Source organism: Camponotus floridanus, unplaced genomic scaffold, assembly GCF_003227725.1.
Source record: "Camponotus floridanus strain SB8 unplaced genomic scaffold, Cflo_v7.5 scaffold35, whole genome shotgun sequence".
Taxonomy (NCBI): Eukaryota; Metazoa; Arthropoda; class Insecta; order Hymenoptera; family Formicidae; genus Camponotus; species Camponotus floridanus.
In genome coordinates this window covers 1,411,055-1,429,058 of record NW_020229492.1, presented here as the reverse complement: position 1 = coordinate 1,429,058, position 18,004 = coordinate 1,411,055, and the positions used below count along the sequence as shown (strand labels likewise).

Below are 18,004 nucleotides of genomic sequence, written 5' to 3'. Positions count from 1 at the left end.
ATAGGTCGGAGGCGACGGAAAGGTAGGGAGAGAACGGGACGAAGAAAGGCCGTTGTATACGCGAAATACGAAAACTGGTTTCCCATGCGGCTCCCCATATTTATTACACGCGCTCGTGTACGGTGAACGTGTGCCCCCGTCGGCATCTCGACGTTTGTGCATCTCGCCAAGGACTCGCGTTTAGAAAATGCCACTGGATCCTCCCGTGTCGCGCACACAATACCTCCGAGGACAACATCGCCGAAATAAATTATACTGCTTCTCGCGGAGAGAAAGATCTCGTAAAGAGAAACGGTCTCCCATACAAGTGTCATGTTACGCGTAAAATAATTATGCATTATATCACGTCAACTGCATGTGTCCATTATTGCCGACCTGTACCACTATTCCGATCAGCCGGCAACGCAAATGCATATGTTTTCCCCATTGCGTAACGAAGAGGTGTAATACGCGGAGAAATTAATTCTGATTTTGTGTGTGTGTGTGTGTGTGTGTGTGTGTGTGTGTGTGTGTGTGTGTGTGCGTGTGCGCGAGATGGAATTTTATTAATCTTTTATAATGACTTTTAATTTACTTATAGTCGTTTGAATTCTCTACACTATTAACGTTGTGTAATTTCTCATATCGCAAGTCAGGCGTGTGCCTCGAGATGTGCAATTATTAAGTAGGAAGTGAGATCTTCCGTACCAGAGAGTGTGTTCAATACGTGATTTTGCGTTACCTATCTGATTGATTCTGTGTACATATGTTCTTTCTCCAAGCTATCATTCATTGAAGAGGATCTGTATTTCCTTGTAACACACATATTTCCCCTCGCTCGTAATCTTCTGATTAATTTTGACTATCATTATTTGCACGATTCATGCGAGAGAAATAATCCTCTGCCTTATTGCATGGTTTTAATTAAAATATATACAGGGTGATTCATTTTACTCTTAACAGGCAAATATTTTGAAAAATATGCGAGATATGAAAAAATGTTTCAGACAAAAGTTATATGATTTTAAAGGAGACATTAGATGGTGTCATTAATTTGACCTTAAATAGTTACTTGAAAGTCACGTGAAGGTCATCCTCAATTTTTTAAATGGAACCGCCTATTTTTTATTACATATTCTTGTAGCTTCAAGAGCTTTCCAAAACACTGTAATCAAATTAGTTTTCATTAAGTACTTTCTGAGTTATGAGACTTGAAATCGTTTCTTAATTTTACATAAATCGTAAAATATCTTGTAAAATATTCATTTTTCGATTATCCTTCTTAATATTTTTATGCACAAAATAATGAGAGGAATCATTTGGTGTAAAGAAAACACATTATTGTTTCGAAAAAAATATGTAATTTGCAATTAACAATTACATATTTTTTCTTAAAATGTATTACTAAATGTAATACTATGTATTTTCTTTACACCAATTGATTCCTCTCATTATTTTGTTCATAAAAGTATTAAGGTGAGGCAATCGAAAAATGAATATTTTACAAGATATTTTACGGTTTATGTAAAATTAAGAAATCATTTCAAGCCTCATAACTCGGAAAGTATTTAACAAAAATAAACTTAATTATAGTGTTTTGGAAAGCTCTCGAGATGAGCTGCAAGAATATGTGATAAAAAATAGGCGGTTCCATTTAAAAAATTAAGGGTGACCCTCACGTATCCTTCAAGTAACTATTTAAGGTAAAATTAACAACACCATCTTATATCTCCTTTAAAACCATATAACTTTTGTCTGAAACATTTTTTCGTATCTCGCATATTTTTTAAAATATTTGCCTGTTGATATTAAAATGAACTGTATTCCCGAGACTCAATTTTCATTTTGTCGAAATGTATTTCATTGTTTGTTCCCGCGAGCGTCGCGTATAAAATTCGCGAAAGGTCAAAAGGCCTCTCGATACGCGGAAATTGCATTCACCTCGTTGCGCATGCAAATGATATTACTTCCGGAAGAATTCACATCTCACGGTTATATACTTAAAGGGATTGAATCGCGCTAGCCATTTCACGGAAATGCGCGGGGGCGGTTAATATTCGCACGCTGCGAGCGATTTCCATCGTGCATGGACGAACATTACGTTCCGGAATTATAGTGTCCCCCTCATCGAAGTGACTTTCTTTTTTACATTTCGTTCTCGTGCGTAACACTCGACCTCTTAATATCAAACATCGAACATACGTCAAGTACTATTCCTCTCGATAACGGCCTCAGCTTGAACGCAGTTCCCGATGAAAGTAACGAGGCGGGAGAGACACTTTCTCGGGTTTACGAGCACTTCATTCGCGAACGCCTCCAGGACGTCTTCATGACGATCGTAAAAATGAAACTTTGTAAAAGGTCCCGTTTTCACTTCTCTTCGACCAAAGTCACGACTTGGATCTTAATCATTTAATAAACGACCGCGCTCGTGTGACGGAAAAATTGTTCTTCGTAATGATCGATTGCGTTGTTTACGCGTAAAGTCCTACAATTTTTCAAGAAGCACGCGATTCTTTGGTTGTCGCGATAAATCCAGTTTTCGGACTATAACAACATTCCTGATGCCAATTCGAGGAAGACGCTAGCCGGTCGGGTTAAAAATGATCCTCGCGTCGGACAAGAGTCGGTGGTGCAAAGATAAGCGGTAAATAATGGTTTCCGAAGGGGCCAGGTAGAGAAAACAGAATTCGAGCGATTAATTCTGCATTCTATCCCACGTCCAACTCTCCAGAAGCACTAAATCTTTGTTGCATCAATATTCGATGATCAAAGTCTTTAAATATTTGAGCACAGACTAAACTCTGTTCATATGGCTTTTCAAGCCAAAAAAACCGACGATATTAACGAGAATTACAATAATGATCGTTTCAGCAAACGATTATCATACGTAATAATTTTGATAGTTAAATAATTAATTAATTGTAAATTTAATTTCATGGGGAAGAGAGGGAAGCTGGAAGCTCCCGCTGCTCGTCGCATAAATCTTCTCAGTAAAGAACAGCACGCATTTCGCTCCTGCCATTTACCTGATGCCCACCTGAAAAAGATGGCAGCACGAACCAGAAGGTGAAAGTTTTCCCTGATCAAGTCGGCAGGAGTGGTGGTGCACATATAGAGGGGTGGAGAGGGCGCGGCTTGTTCAGACGTTCTCTGTCCTGACAACGACGACGACGACGACGACGACGACGATGATGTCGCCGAAGTTGATATTTTTGCTAGGATCCCTGTATCTATTTGCTGGTATGTACAATTTCTGTAATTAATAATCCGTCCGCGAAAATTTGTCGCGTCGCGATTTTCTCGCTTTTATTAAAATTACATTATTTATAGTCTCTCTTCTCTCTCTCTCTCTCTCTCTCTCTCTCTCTCTCTCTCTCTCTCTCTCTCTCGATCACATTAAAATTTAATTTTCGAATCTTACTTAATCCGCGTCGAGTATGTCAAAATTGATGGAGCAAGCTCTGAAACTTTGTAAGAAATTAGTTTCCAAATTGTGAGGGATTATTAAGAAAATTATTGCATTATGCAAGAGTGATTAAACATTTTATCGAGGAGAATATCTTGAAATAAATTAAAGGAAAGAAATTAAAATTGTAAATAAAGAGGAGGAAGAATTTTTTTGGCATCGATAATATTTGCAAAGTGGAAGAGAGAGATAGAATCTACTTTGGAGAACCACTGTCGCTTTCCCCCCCGTTGCTCTGACATTTCCAAGACTTTCTACTTCTACCGGAGTTCGTCGACCCCTTCTTCGATCGCCGATCGCAAACCGCGAGCTGGATGTCGTGAATCGATCGTGACATTTTCAACGATTAATCGAATTCACCTCTGCTTTGTCCCGGCGCGAAATGTCACATTCGATTGAAATGTACCTTTGATCTCGCCGACCGCTCCCAATTTCTGAGATCACATACGTTACATCATTGTCTGTCGGAAATTAATTCGAAAGAAATATTCCAAAAATTCTCAGCAATTTAAAGACCAAGACAATTAAAATATTTCATCAAAAAATATACTTTTATTATCGAGTCGTGTAACTTGCATATGTAATATCTGAAATATCTGTAATAGTTATTAAATGAAATAACTGTGACAAGAAAATGAAATTGAATTTTGATCCGAAAATGATATAAATTTACTTAATAAATTATTAATAAATTATTTTTAATTATTAATTTTTATTATTAATAAATTACTTTTTTTTTTGACGCAGCGACACAGGTCAAGGCGCAAGATGAAGAAGGCGGCGACGGGACTGACCCAAACGCCGAGGAACTTTGTCAGGACAGGCCGGGTGACGAGTACTTTCGCTTGAGCGTTGAAGGGGATTGTCGCGATGTCGTGAGGTAAGTCGTATCTCGTTATTCTATCCGCGAATGCAGGATCGGATCGAGCCACTTGGACATCCTTCGAACGCGAAATCACTTTGCATAATATTTTTTTCTACTTTCTTGCGCACAGAAAGTGGGGGAAATTTTTTTCGGCATTGCCTTTCGACATCTTGGCTGCTTGTCTGCTTTGTATTATCGCAATATGTCTTGCTTTATATAATGGAACGTTTAATCCACAGTAAAAACTGCAGGTGAACGGGATCGTGTAAAGTGTGAATCGATTTTCCAGTGAAAAAACTCGCTCACTCAGCGTTGACTCAGTTCGGCCTGCGCACCACGACTTGTTCTACTAATTCTACAGGTCGCCGGCAAGTAATTAGACTTGCTCGTTCAATGAATAAACTTTCTCCGGCTGGCGCACCAATTTTAACTTTACATTAATTTAATCCCGTTTACCCGCTGTTATTTTGATGTTTTAGAAAATTTATTAAAATCATTAAAATTCTATAAATGCTCCCTCCTCTACACGAAACGCAAGAAATACGAATTAAGTTTTCGCGGGAACTCCTTATGCAGAGAACGTAAGTCTCAAGGACATCCAGTTTTGACAGGACAAGCATAATAATTCGAGAACGCAGTTGACGATAAGCTATTTATTGATTATTAAAAATAGCATCAACTGTCTCACCTATTGATTCAGGATGTGATCCTAGAATTTTCCAGGACTCAAGGTGATCCGGTAGACGCAAGAACCGAGACCAGTTTAGAGATTTCTCCTGTCATTTGATATTTCTTTTAATTGCCACGAAGAGCTTGTTTCTGTTGCATAATTATAGCATCATCATCATTTTTTCATTTACATTCAACTTTAACTCGCTCGAATATATATGAGATTATATCACAAGTTAAAATCATATTAATAGAATGGGGAAACATCGCTCACTCATATTATGTAACAATAGTTTGTGTTTGGTTTATAACTTATATAATAACTTTTATAACTATGTTGCACTTAGACTTTGTGTATTTTAAACGCATTGTTTCTCTTCCTCGTTGTATTCCACGCTTGTGCACTGAGAAAAATCGTTTGATTGTACCAACAAATCGTATATGATTAAAGGCATTTTAAATCAAACAAAAATTTCTAGTTTGATTTAATTATCATGATAAGATTCGATTTTTTATAACTGGAACGTTTAATAGATTTTACTATAAGGATTTGGTTAGTATTTTCTGATTGGATCTATCAAATTTCTTGTTACATTAATTTCTTTACATGCTTCTTAACTTAACTCGTATTCAATATTTGCCATGAAATGTATATAAAGAACTAGTATTAACATTAAATCAAAAGTATATTTTTTTTCTCTTACGAGCAGTAGTGCCAGAAAGAGGACATCCTCTTTTTGCATCACTGTTTATCAATTTAATTTCTAACAAACTGAATTTAAATAATTTATTCAATAATCTGGATTGAATTATCCAATAATCTTGTTAGAATTCAGAATATTAAACAGACTTTTGAAATTAAATGGAAAAAATTTTAGACGACTTGGTGCTGGCGAGTTTAGTATTATTAATCAGAAAATTTGGTAAATTTAACAGGAAGAAATTAATCAGATTCATCTGATTCCTACAATAATTCTGGTTCGTCCATTTTCCAACAGACATACTGGTTGAATCTACCAGAATTCTAATTAATGCAACCACATTCTTTTTGTCAGTGTACAAAAATATATTTACGCACTGAGAAAAATCGTTTGATTGTACCAACAAGAAGTATATGATTGAAGATATTTTGATTAAATCAAACAAGAATTTCTAGTTATCATGATAAGATTTTTTATAACTAAAATGTTTAATAGATTTTACTATAAGGATTTAGTTCGTATTTTCTGGTTGAATCTATAAAATTTCTTGTTACATTAATTTCTTTGCTTACTTCTTAACTTAACTCGTATTCAATATTTGCCATGAAATGTATATAAAGAACTAGTATTAATATTAAATCCAAAGTATATTTTTTTTCTCTTACGAGCAGTAGTGCCAGAAAGTGGACGCTAGCTCTCTGATTGTGTGTTTGAACTGCATCCTCTTCTTGCATCACTGTTTATCAGTTTAATTTCTAACGAACTGAATTTAAAATAATTTATTCAATAATCTGGATTGAATTATCCAATAATCTTGTTAAAATTCAGAATATTAAACAGACTTTTGAAATTAAATGGAAAAAATTTTAGACGACTTGGTGCTGGCGAGTTTAGTATTATTAACCAGAAAATTTGGTAAATTTAACAGGAAGAAATTAATCAGATTCATCTGATTCCTACAATAATTCTGGTTCGTCCATTTTCCAACAGACATACTGGTTGAATCTACCAGAATTCTAATTAATGCAACCACATTCTTTTTGTCAGTGTACAAAAATATATTTACGCACTGAGAAAAATCGTTTGATTGTACCAACAAGAAGTATATGATTGAAGATATTTTGATTAAATCAAACAAGAATTTCTAGTTATCATGATAAGATTTTTTATAACTAAAATGTTTAATAGATTTTACTATAAGGATTTAGTTCGTATTTTCTGGTTGAATCTATAAAATTTCTTGTTACATTAATTTCTTTGCTTACTTCTTAACTTAACTCGTATTCAATATTTGCCATAAAATGTATATAAAGAACTAGTATTAATATTAAATCCAAAGTATATTTTTTTTCTCTTACGAGCAGTAGTGCCAGAAAGTGGACGCTAGCTCTCTGATTGTGTGTTTGAACTGCATCCTCTTCTTGCATCACTGTTTATCAGTTTAATTTCTAACGAACTGAATTTAAAATAATTTATTCAATAATCTGGATTGAATTTATCCAATAATCTTGTTGGAATTCAGAATATTAAACAGACTTTTGAAATTAGATGGAAAAAATTTAGACGACTTGGTGCTGGCGAGTTTAGTTAAAGTTATTATTATCTAGAAAATTTGGTAAATTTAACAGGAAGAAATTAATCAGATTCATCTGATAATTCCTACAAGAATTCTGGTTCGTCCATTTTCCAACAGACATATTGGTTGAATCTAGAATTCTAATTAATGCAACCAGATGTTTTTCTCAGTGCGCGAATGCGAAAAAGGCTTGTGCAAATGTGAGAATGATCCTAGGTGCGACAAGGCCAGCGAGATCGGCGTAACAAGACTGGCGACGGTACGGTGCCCCACGGGTCTCGCCTTCGACATCGAGCGGCAGACTTGTGACTGGAAGACGAACGTGAAGAACTGCGATCAGCTCGAGAGTAAGCGACACGTCTTTTTCTCAGAGTTAGACTCACGCAAGCACCCTCTGTTTTCTGTCCCGGTTCCGCCAGGTGTACAAGGTCCGGTCTGAAGCAAATCACGTGCCCCAGCGGATTGGCCTTTGACGTGGACAAACAGACCTGCGACTGGAAGGGCAAAGTCACCAACTGTGACAAGCTCGAGAGTAAGGCTGTGCATCGCCGATTCCTTGACTAAGTAGACTCGCAACGTAGCACGCACCATCCGTGTATCCATTAGAACTAACGCATGAGAAATCATCTTCTTCGCGCACCTTTTGCAATCCCGATCGCGATGCGTAGCGATCCCCTGCGTCTCTGAAAACCTCTCGTTAGAAATGAATTTTTTTTTTTAATTCTTCCAGAGTCTCCGTCGCAATCAAACATAAATCTTTCGACAAGTTGTCAATTATCAATAAGAAATTCTTTCAAAGTTACCCAATTATCAATAAGAAATTCTTTCTTAATCGAGATATTACGCAACCGTCCCGTTGCGTAAACGAATCTCGCGGATCGAAAAAGAACCACGCGAATCGAATGTAACTTTCCAGCGACATACGATGTCATTAAGCTGGAAAACACGCAACATGGCGAGATACGACGCGAAATGGATCTAAAATGGAGAGTAGAAAAGGGAGCTTGAATTTTTAGTGGCTGCATTAACGATCGAAAATACCTGAGAATCCATATACTTTCGAGAGATCAACTCTCCGCTCGATCACTTTCGTTCTGAGACGAGTCGACGGGACTGGTTTCGATTTTCAGCGAAAGTGTGAACGGGATCGAGCAGAGTCTGGTCATTTCAAACGAGAGAGGAAATGAAACGGGAACGCTTCAGAGACGCCACGATCGCGAGAACATCGCGAGTTAATCCGGTTTCGAGAGAGAATCCTCTATCATTCTATTTTTCTCACGCGATATTCACGCATTACCGATTAACAAAGTTGCACTTTCCAATGGAATTGGATGAAGGAATCGTCTTCTTTTATTCGTGATTTCTAAAGTGTATCTATCATATTATTCTTTAAAATTATTTAAAAAAATTATAATTATAATAGTAAAAATAAATTATAATAGAGAAAATATTTATACATTTATTTTATTATAATAAATAATTTCGGATTAAAAATATCTCTCATGGAAGAATTTCTCTTGATTGTCACAAGAGACAATTTTGCCAATGACAAATTTTATAAACAAATTTAAATAATTTTAATAAATTTTACAAATAAATTTAAATAATTTTAATAAAATATTTTTTTGTCGTATTTTTGTTGTTTCATCCAATTCCGATTTTCATCAGATTTATTTAATATCGGCCTATCGTTGAATCATTGACATCGAATTGCGTGCCAGTGCGTGTTACGACACTATTCCTTCACAAGAGGCGGTAAATGATATTAAATATTTCTCGCTCGTGAATATAACGTATGTCAAACGTATCTCGTTTATCAGGTTGAAGGTACCTAGTTTTGAACGACAGCGCTCGAAATCACCGAATAAGCAGATTTCGCATTTAACTAAATCATTCCGTTGTAAGGGATTATCGCCATAAAGCGACCTTTACGCAAACATATTCTGTAATTCGCGCTTTGATAATCTTTCTACATCAATAATAATATATAATAATCCCGATAATCTTTGCACCGATGTTGCAAAATGTAATTCCATTTAACGCATCGCTGCGTTTCAATTCGATACGAGTATCGAACAGAAATAGTATATCCAGCTTCGTGGGCGCTGGACAAATTAATTCCGATATCCAATTGCTATTAATTAAACGCCGGATGAACAAACCGATGAAATCAATCGGAAGATCCCTTTTATATTTCGTACATTACCCGTTGATGCAAGTCTCAAATGTCACGATTCAACATTGGCACGCAATTTTCTAACGCATTTTGCACTCTCCCTTTTCCATTTCGCTCCCCCCTCCCTCCTCCCACCTGCATCTGTCGCTCGCTCCAGGTACGAGATTGCATATATTCGTTCGCCGATCTTTCTCTTCGCATCTAGATCGGTTTCGCTTCGACGGATCTGGCCTCCTTATACAAGCTTCCCGCTACTCGGCCAGACTCCTGTCCGGCCGGATGGCTTTTACTACTGAAATCTCGAAGCACGCGCGCAGTCAGCTTAATCTTCACGGGAGATTTTTCTCTCTTCTTCGTCGATCCTCGTCTCACGAGGATGAATAAAGGACGACGAGAAATAGCTTCGAGATTCCTTCGCCTCCGTTTCACAATCTGTCGCAGTTGCGATCGGGATCGTAGGACGTCGCACGCTTTCTCTCGGATTAAAAGCGATAGCGATCGAACTAAAGAATATGAAATATATATGTAGAAAGAGAGTTGATTAATTTTTAAATAATAAAAAATTACTATCTTGAGATATACAGGATGTTTTATATAAGTAGGATGCAGACTATCGTATTTCTTGAAAAATGAGCATCCTTTTCACTTAATAAAATTTCCAGAAATGTATTGTTTTTAAAATATTTCACTTCTTGATAGGCATTTGTTGTTTTTTTTGTCTTCAGGAATATAATTCTATCTACAAATTTTAATAATTCTGTTATAATTAAATTTAATATTTATATGTAATAAAACACTTGAAATTTTATTCCTATTATTTTTATTAATTTTCTATTTTTAAGTATTTTCTTATAAAATGTATATCAAAATATTATATCAATTTTATTACAACAGAATTCTTACACAAAATATTATTTATACGAAGAATCAAGTAAATTGTACACTGAGAAAAATCGTTTGATTGTACCAACAAGATGTATGTATATGATTGAAGATATTTTGATTAAATCAAACAAGAATTTCTGGTTATAATGATAAGACTCGATTTTTTATAACTAGAACATTTCATAGATTTTACTATAAAGATTTGGTTAGTATTTTCTGGTTGGATCTATAAAATTTCTTGTTACATTAATTTCTTTGCTTGCTTCTTAACTTCACTTGTATTCAATATTTGCCATGAAATGTATATAAAGAACTAGTATTAACATTAAATCCAAAGTATATTTTTTTTCTCTTACGAGTAGTAGTACCAGAAAGAGGACGCCAGCTCTCGGATTGTGTTGAGCTGCATCCTCTTCTTGCATCACTGTTTATCAGTTTAATTTCTAACAAACTGAATTTAAAAAATTTATTCAATAATCTGGATTGAATTTATCCAATAATCTTGTTGGAATTCAGAATATTAAACAGACTTTTGAGATTAGATGGAAAAAATTTTAGACGACTTGGTGCTGGCGAGTTTAGTATTATTAACCAGAAAATTTGGTAAATTTAACAGGAAGAAATTAATCAGATTCATGTGGTAATTCCTACAATAATTCTAGTTCGTTCATTTTCCAACAGACATACTGGTTGAATCTATAAGAATTCTAATTAATGCAACCAGATTTTTTTCTCAGTGTATTGATATATTTAAAAAAAGATGAGATATAATGCATTTCTGCAAATTTTATCGAAGAAAAAAGCTGCTTAATTTTTGACGAAGATAAGAGATGCAAATGGAATTATTTTCGTTGATCGATTCTCAAAGTCGCATCAGTAGATATAGTATGGCTAATTTTCCTTTTGTACCGCTCATGCTGCTTCACATTCTATTTATTCTATTAATTTCATCTTGCAACAGTCTCGCTCTTCTCCGTTTCTCTCACACAAACACATTTTTAAAACTCATTTTCTAATCATTTTCTCTCTCTTTCTCTCTTTTATTTTTCTTTCTCACTTCTCATATACATGAATAACGACTTGCGTGCATCGCTGCCAGTCGACAAAGCAGATAAATGCCGAGTCAAAGTTTATCTTCGAGTCGCTCGTCGGATGAAAGACAAATAGTTTTTCCACGATAGAGGGAAGTTGCACAGAGGACGAGACATACATATATACATATATTCTTCGCGGAGAGTTAAACGAAAAGCTATTATACGTTGACGGACCGACGAAATGTAGACAAAGTGTAAAAAAAAAAAAAAAAAAAGAAAAAGAAAAAAGACCGAGAACTTACAAAAGTAAACGAAAGGGACGAAAGACAAACGAGACGAAAGCCATTCCGATGGAGGATAAACGAGTAAAAGCAGTGGCGTAGGAACGCGTTCGTCCAAACGTTTCTTTTCTCTTTCGCGAAAAGAAACGCGAGAGCTCGAGAGAGATCTCCTCCTGAATTACCTGTATATATATTCCGTCACTCTCTATATCTATCGAAAAAAAAAAATATATATATATAGTAGAGATTTGATGTATCATATTGTTTGCTGAAGTAGGCTGCGGGAATTGGGTGGCACGAATTAATTCAGCACGATCCCCCAACTTAACAGTGTTACATGCATATTTTTGCATTGATTGTAATACATGCCCTTTAAATGTCCACGCAACACACGTTCCTACGCTGCTGCGTGTAAATAAACGGGAGATAGTGGCATTCGGGCCTTGATTGCACCTGTAGCTGAATCACCTGAATTATATACAACACAGCCACCAATGAGAATCTCTCGTGCAGTAAACTGGGCGTAAAGTGTCTATTACGAAATCTCGATTGCCTCAATCACACCCTTGACTGTTTGCGTGAACACCGATAAAACGATAAGAATCTCATATTAATCCAGGTGGAACATGAAACTCATAATGACATTATGACGTCATCATGATTTTATTTATCACTTAAAAGTTAGCTAAACAAAAATGATTAAAAAATGAATTAAAGATGAGAAAAAGAATCATAAATTTTTAAGTTCAATAATCGCATAATTTTAAAAAGATTATGTTGCTTAAATATAATTAAAATATACATATAATACAAATACATACTATATATACTATAATATATACAGGGTGTCCCAAAACTCATAATCAATCTTTCAAAGATAAATTCCTGGGATCATTTGGAGACGATTTTTCCTCAGCGAAAATGTCGATGAAGGCCATCATTTTTTGCATGTTCCCGATTTTTGTCATCATATATCTTTGCAATTAAGCCTTAAATTAAAACTCAACTAAAGTAAACTCGATTTAAAATTAATCAAAGAATGTGATTTTATTAATATTTTATTTCTACAAAGCTTAGTTTACGAAAAACCCCTTATTTCCAATCACTTATAATTCGAAAATTATTAGTGCCCCGACATTTTCGTTGAGGAAAAATCGTCTTCAGATGATTTCAGGAATCTGTCTTTGAAAGATTGATTAAGAGTTTCGGAATACCTTGTATATACATAGTCAATATAATATCAAAAATAAGTCACCAAAACATTGCCAAAAGTATAAATGAGATCATTATGATTCTAAAATGATTCTAAAATGACTTTCAGGTGACGTCATAATGATACGTCATTATTTTATGTTCTACCTGGAAATCGATATCTGGCCGCAAGAATGTCTCTTACAAAATTTATCTTGATATAATTAACGATATATCGATTAAGAAGATCAAGAAGACGATCCTTAATAAAAAAAATTCCTTTAGTGAAATTTGACGGTTTTAATGATATTTGAATTAATTAGCGTTAATTAGCGTTAATCATTGATTTGAAAATGTAATGGACGCTTTATCGTACCGGATGTTTTATTAGTCATCCTGATGAATTCCCAAGTATGTCGAGTAGCCCAAACGGCAGCTAATTTGCAAATGAGAGGGATCTAACGGACAATTGCCTTTCTACAGAACCGCGTAAAGTTTTGCCCATCCTTAAGACCGACGAACCCATTTGTCCGGAGGGGAAACTGTCGTGTGGTAACGGCGAGTGTATCGAGAAGGATCTCTTCTGTAACGGCACGCCCGACTGCAAGGACGAGTCCGACGAGAATGCCTGCAGTGAGTATCGCAATTATGATTCGTATGCAATCGTGACACGAATCGATTTCATTTACAATTTATAATAATTTTCACCGAAAGGCAATGTATTTATTGTACAATTTAAACACAGAGATTTGTATTCATTAATAGATATATAAATCGTTCCTTCGATGACCTTTACTCAACTTAAAAATTCACTTTCCTTTATTTTTCAAATTGCGCACAATTCGTAAAGCTTGATGAATCCGGACAATATATTTTTATTAAAGCAACAAATGTTTTAGAAAACCTTTCAGAATACATGTACGAGTAATATACATGTCATACGTTTTTATCAACTTTGACATAATCCATTTGTTGATGCGAAAATTGCTACGAACTTTTCAGATATACAAGGTGATTCATTTTAATCTTAACAGGCAAATATTTTGAAAAATATGCGAGATACGAAAAAATGTTTCAGACAAAAGTTATATGGTTTTAAAGGAGACATAAGATGTCATTAATTTGACTTTAAATAGTTATTTGAAAATCACGTGAAGATCACCTTTAATTTTTTAAATGGAACCGCCTATTTTTTATTATATATTCTTGTAGCTTATCTCGAGAGCTTTCCTAAACACTATAATTAAATTTATTTTTGTTAAGTACTTTCCGAGTTATGAGATTTGAAATCGTTTCTTAATTTTACATAAACCGTAAAATAACTTGTAAAATATTCATTTTTCAATTACCTCACCTTAATACTTTTATGTACAAAATAATGAGAGGAATCAATTGGTGTAAAGAAAACACATAGTTATTTTTAAGAAAAAATATGTAATTGTTAATTGCAAATTACATTTTTTTTTCGAAACAACTATGTGTTTTCTTTACACCAATTAATTCCTCTCATTATTTTATACATAAAAGTATTAAGGTAAGGTAAAAGTATTAATCGAAAAATGAATATTTTACAAGATATTTTAGGGTTTATGTAAAATTTAGAAATTATTTCAAGCCTCATAACCCGAAAAGTACTTAATGAAAACTAACTTAATTATAGTGTTTTGGAAAGCTGCCAAGATAAGCTACAAGAATATGTAATAAAAAATAGGCAATTCCATTTAAAAAATTGAGGTTGATCTTCATGTGACCTTCAAGTAACTATTTAAAGTCAATTTAATAACACCATCTTATGTCTCCTTTAAAACCATATAACTTTTGTCTGAAACATTTTTTCGTATCTCGCATATTTTTCAAAATATTTGCCTGTTAAGATTAAAATGAATCACCCTGTATTAATCCTTTTCACACGCTCGCTAATGGCGACGAAAAGTCAATTTTAAATAAAAAATACAACTAATTTTTCTAGATATTTTAAATTGGAAAACGCGTTATTAAACATGCCTCTGTTATAGCCGTGGAGACCGATCCTAATCGCGCTCCCGATTGCGATCCCACGCAATGCGTCCTGCCCGATTGCTACTGTTCCGCTGACGGTACTCGCATCCCGGGTAACATCGACCCTCAACAAGTGCCGCAAATGATCACGATTACGTTCAACGGTGCCGCGAATGTCGACAACATCGATCTGTACGATGAGATCTTCAACGGGCAACGTCAGAACCCGAACGGCTGCCAGATCCGCGGTACCTTCTTCGTCTCGCACAAGTACACCAATTATTCGGCCGTGCAGGATCTCCATCGACGTGGCCATGAGATCGCCGTATTCTCGTTAACGCACAAGGAGGATCCGCAGTACTGGAGCCAGGGAACGTACGACGATTGGTTGGCCGAGATGGCCGGTGCCAGGCTGATCATCGAGCGTTTCGCCAACATCACCGATGGCTCCATCATCGGTATGCGCGCTCCTTACCTCAGAGTCGGCGGCAACAAACAGTTCGAGATGATGGCCGATCAGTTCTTCGTCTACGACGCGTCCATCACCGCGTCCCTGGGACGTGTACCCATCTGGCCGTACACCTTGTACTTTAGGATGCCTCACAAGTGTAACGGCAACGGTGGCAACTGTCCGTCGAGGTCGCATCCGGTCTGGGAGATGGTGATGAACGAGCTGGACCGCAGAGATGATCCGACCTTCGACGAATCGCTGCCGGGTTGTCACATGGTCGACTCCTGCTCCAACATACAGAGCGGCGAACAGTTTGCCCGACTGCTCAGGCATAACTTCAACAGGCACTTCAATAGCAATCGGGCACCGCTCGGTCTGCACTTCCACGCATCCTGGTTGAAGAGCAAGAAGGAGTATAAGGATGAGTTAATCAAGTTCATCGAGGAGATGATCGCCAGGAGTGATGTGTACTTCGTCACCATGGTCCAGGTGAGAAATGGAGTTCGCTTCTCCATTAATGTCTCCAAGTGAGACAGCTTTTTTTTCTACATTTTACTCTTCCTTTCCAGGTGATCAAGTGGATGCAGCAGCCCACCGAACTGTCCGCTCTCAGAGACTTCCAGGATTGGAAGGAAACTTGCGACGAGAAGGGTCTACCCTATTGCTCGCTGCCCAATGCCTGTCCTCTGACGACCAGGGAGCTGCCAGGCGAGACCCTGCGTCTCTTCACTTGCATGGAATGTCCCAACAATTATCCGTGGCTGCTGGACCCAACCGGCGACGGCTTTTCCGCGAAGAAGTGATCCATCATCAGCGAGACGAGATGATTAGCCGAGATGATTAAAAGCGTGACTCTAGGAAGAAGATACGGAAGCAAAGAACAATCGCGATGATTCTCGAAGTGAGATGACGGAATCGTGATTAGAAAGCGTTACTTTGGCCGAAAATAAGGTCGTTGAACAAATACGTAAAGTGGAGCGAAGCGCGTTCTGCTCTCGAAAACGCGTTCTCATCCGATTTCTCCAGGTCCGCGATAGTCTCGACTATTATTATTATTATTATTTATGTAAATTAGAATCGCGCTGAATAAGAAGGAAAGGAAAAGTCGCAATGCGGTCGATTTCTTGGGCCGATGACATTCGCGAAAGAGGAAAAAGCAGGACAAGTGCTCCTCTTCTTTTCTTCGCGCCCACGAAACGAGAGCTCGCTTGGGTCTCTCGCGAGGATCGCGACGTTCAATGACGAGGACAAGACGATCCATGGAGACGTCCCACTTGTAAATAATCATAACGGATTCTTCCTGCTCTGTCTTCCCTCCTCTTCCTCTCCCTTGCCGAATTAAGTCCTGTTGTTTCCTAGAGGCGCACGTACGCGTGACGATAATGGACTCTTGTGGTTAATAGAGCGAAAAATAAAGCATAAATATACATTATCATCCCGTGCCACTCCTTGAACATGTACTCCTTAGAATTTAAGCGACGCGCGAAAATTTATATATAAAATATTTAGTAATCTAAAAATATTTCCGAATATAAAACTCGTACGTAGAAAAGAAAAACAATCGGTTATTATACTTTATTTCTTCCTCTTTCTCACTTATCCCTTTCTCACTTATTTATTCGTTGAATCAACATTTTATGTCATTCGTTTTATTTAGAGTGAACGTTGATTAATTTAATCGAAGATTATAATTAACATAATCGAAAATCAATTAATAAAATATTCGTTGTAATAATTCAATTTATCACGTCATCAATAATAAAGAGATTAATTCTATTCATTAATAATCTAGAGTAATAATTAAAAATAGAATAATAATTAAAAAATTAACAAGAGATTTTTAATACTGCTTCTTGAATCCTTTATCATATTATAATCAATTCGATTATGTAAATATAAAAATTCTTCACACAATTACTATATAAATTATATATATATGAAAATAATAAGATGAAAATTTTGCTATATCAAGTAGAAATCTTTTATATAAAAAGCAATTCTTCAAAATATGGAAACTTCTTTTTCTTATCGTATATCTAATGTTCTCTCTCTTTCTCATAAATTTACCATAACTTATTTCGTCGGATAGATTTGTTTCATTGAATTCATAATACTCTAATTTCTTTTATAGGCTTTCTTTGAATAACAACAGTATTTACTGCTGTTTTATATTTTTTTTTATTTCATATTTTTATTTTATGCTTCTTATTTTATATTTTTCTTTTTGCATATAATAATATATCTTGGATTGTTCAATAAATAAATAAATTTCATAAGGAATTTTAATATACTATAAAATATACTATAAAAATTTGAATATTCTTACAAAAACTCTTTAAAAGAATTTAAAAAAAAATTCGAGTGATGGATTACTTACAAAATAAATGAAAAATAGATTTTTCTAGATAAATTTTTTTTTACTTCATCATTGTGCCATATACTGAAACATATACTGAATCTGCATACAAAGAGCGATTGACGCAATATGACAAGACGACCAAATTTACTTAGTTATTGTTAAGAAAGTAAATAATATAATATATTAATAATAGATTTTTGTATGATTCACGACAGATTCCTTGACTGCCTTGCGTCAGTATCAAGTATTTGTATGAAACGATACAAATACTTTTTTTAAACATTTGTCATGTATTTTATAGAGAAAATACAATCGATAACATATAACTAGGAAAGAATATAGAATTAGTGATACATAAATGCATATTATG

General features: G+C 35.5%; 1 protein-coding gene across 1 annotated transcript; it reads left to right on the top strand.

The window, feature by feature from the left end:
- Positions 1-3,039: 3,039 nt before the first annotated feature.
- On the top strand, positions 3,040-16,637 carry LOC105253169. The gene is made up of 6 exons (XM_025410801.1): positions 3,040-3,222; positions 4,196-4,328; positions 7,476-7,606; positions 13,310-13,459; positions 14,842-15,764; positions 15,845-16,637. The coding sequence occupies exons 1-6, from the start codon at positions 3,171-3,173 to the stop codon at positions 16,076-16,078; spliced, it is 1,623 nt and encodes a 540-aa protein (XP_025266586.1). The 5' UTR covers positions 3,040-3,170; the 3' UTR covers positions 16,079-16,637.
- Positions 16,638-18,004: the final 1,367 nt, after the last annotated feature.